Genomic DNA, 2,083 nt, shown 5'->3' with positions numbered 1-2,083 from the left:
GAGCAAACTGGAAAACACGTCGCCCACTCTACCTTTGGATCTTGACCTGGACGTAGGCCAGCTTCACACCACCACTGACGATCAAAGTACATCTGCAGTTCTGCGTCCCACTTCTCCTTCTGCACCGGAGAGAGTTTACGGATAAGACTATCAGGACGCCAACTACCTCTGCCCTGCTGTTGGTCTGGTCGAGTTGAATTGAGAGGCCAGTCGACCAAAAAGCGGTATTGCTGATCATCAGTATCCTTAACCACGTGGCCATTAGGATCAACAATCTCACATAACTTTTTCAAGGATAACTGATAAGACTGCGCATCGGGCACTTCGAACACTCCATGACCGTAAATTCTCTGCAATGCTGCATCGAGAAAATTCTCATTCAATGGTAGCCCATCCAAAGCTTTACTGATTTCAGCCTCAAATGGATCCCTTGAAGTTATTTTCGAGAAATCCCTAAACGGCTCATTAAACTCACCAGCAGCGTCTCCTCGCTCCAGTGGATTCACTCGATACTCATCTTCCTGGAGCGTAGCCTCTACTTGGGCAAGTTCTATCACAGGAGCTGCAGATATTTCGACCGCTGCTATCGTATTTACGGAAGAATCTCCATCACCACTCAAGAACTCCCGAAGTTGGTCACGCAATGAAGCAGCAGTATTTTCCCCGTCAGTATATATCAATCTCGCTCCCAAAATTCTCAACGCTGCGCGACCCAGAATTACGGGATGTGACAATTTATTCACCATCAATAACGGTAGCAGTACTTCAGACCGAGACTCTCCAACATAACAGCGGAGAACACATTCTCTTCGCACTATTCGAGCAGTACCATTGGCACAGGTCACAACTATAGGCTTGACGGTCACTATTTTCACATCTTTAGGGCATTTAATCGATAGTCGATCCGCTTCTGAGGCTCGGACCATCGCTACAGCTGCCCCTGTATCCACAAGGGCTTCGTAGTATTCCCCTGCAATTGAAATTCGAACCGTATCGGGATTAGATAACAGTGAAAGGGACAATGCGTCCCTCTCCACCACCACTTTCTCAGGAGTTCCCGATATATTCCGATCAACACAACTAAGGTCCGCAGCACAAAATGGAGTCACAGAACAGACAGCACCGTCGATTCCCGACTGAGATTCAGCACTAATAACCGGAGTAGATGCCTTATCCTGGCAGCCGATTTCCACCAGAAAAGCTGGAGTTGATTGCTTCGACGATGAATTATTCTCCACTGCCTTCCCAATCGTTCGTGTGACCTGACCTGATGGAAGAGGATTCGGGCAGACATACTGGAGATGCCCACTCTTGCCGCAGCGTTTACACGTTGCAGCTCTAGCGCCTAATCGGCAATTCTTCGTTAGATGCCCCAAGCCACAAATGCCACAACGACGGTTCATACCAGCTGGCCGTGCAGCTTGACAAAACTTCCACGTATGACCCGGTTGTTGACATCGACTGCAAATACCATTAAATCGCGCTGGATTCGAACCGCTCTTAGAATTTTCTCCTCGTGAAACAGACGATACTCCCTGCTTCGAGATAATCGGGTCCTTCCGCTTCTCCTTCCCAGCCATCCTACGCATTTGCCTGCTCTCGAAATAAATGGCACTACGTCGCAAATCCTCGAAAGATAATGACTCAACGTTGGGCCCCATACTCTCCAATGAATCTAATATTCGAGTATGCATGCCGGCTCTGGCACGGATACACTTATCTAAATCACTATGGGCCCTCCCAGTCATCGCCACTACTAACACACTTTCCATCTCCACACGAGCGAAGAAACTTTCAACTCGCTCCGCATCCTGCTGCTTCAACGATTCCCATCTCTGTACCATCTCCGAAGTCGTCAATGAATTTTTAAACCTCTTATCGAGATATTCCCAAAGATGCTGTACTACGAACTCGGGTGTCTGATGATCGCGCTGTAATCCCGTGCGGATCATCATCTCTAACTCTGATTTCAACGCACCCGCAAAGTTCCTCACAATATAATAAACCTCTGCTTTCCCTCTCAGGCCATAAATTTCAATGGCATTCTGGATACGCTCTCTTATTAATCGATAAGGACAGCTAT

The 2,083-nt window shown here is 47.8% G+C and overlaps 1 protein-coding gene across 1 annotated transcript; it reads right to left on the bottom strand.

The window, feature by feature from the left end:
• Nucleotides 1-1,309: 1,309 nt before the first annotated feature.
• Pmar_PMAR018256 (hypothetical protein) lies at nt 1,310-1,661 on the bottom strand (the record flags this gene model as incomplete). The annotated part of the gene is made up of 1 exon (XM_002777604.1): nt 1,310-1,661. A coding segment is annotated over one exon (352 nt), but the record flags the coding sequence as incomplete, so codon positions are not given.
• Between the last annotated feature and the right edge of the window lie 422 nt (nt 1,662-2,083).

This window comes from Perkinsus marinus (assembly GCF_000006405.1).
Source record: "Perkinsus marinus ATCC 50983 genomic scaffold scf_1104296951244, whole genome shotgun sequence".
Classification (NCBI taxonomy): domain Eukaryota; phylum Perkinsozoa; order Perkinsida; family Perkinsidae; genus Perkinsus; species Perkinsus marinus.
Note: the sequence above shows the minus strand (reverse complement) of the source record. Positions and strands in the feature narration are given on the sequence as shown.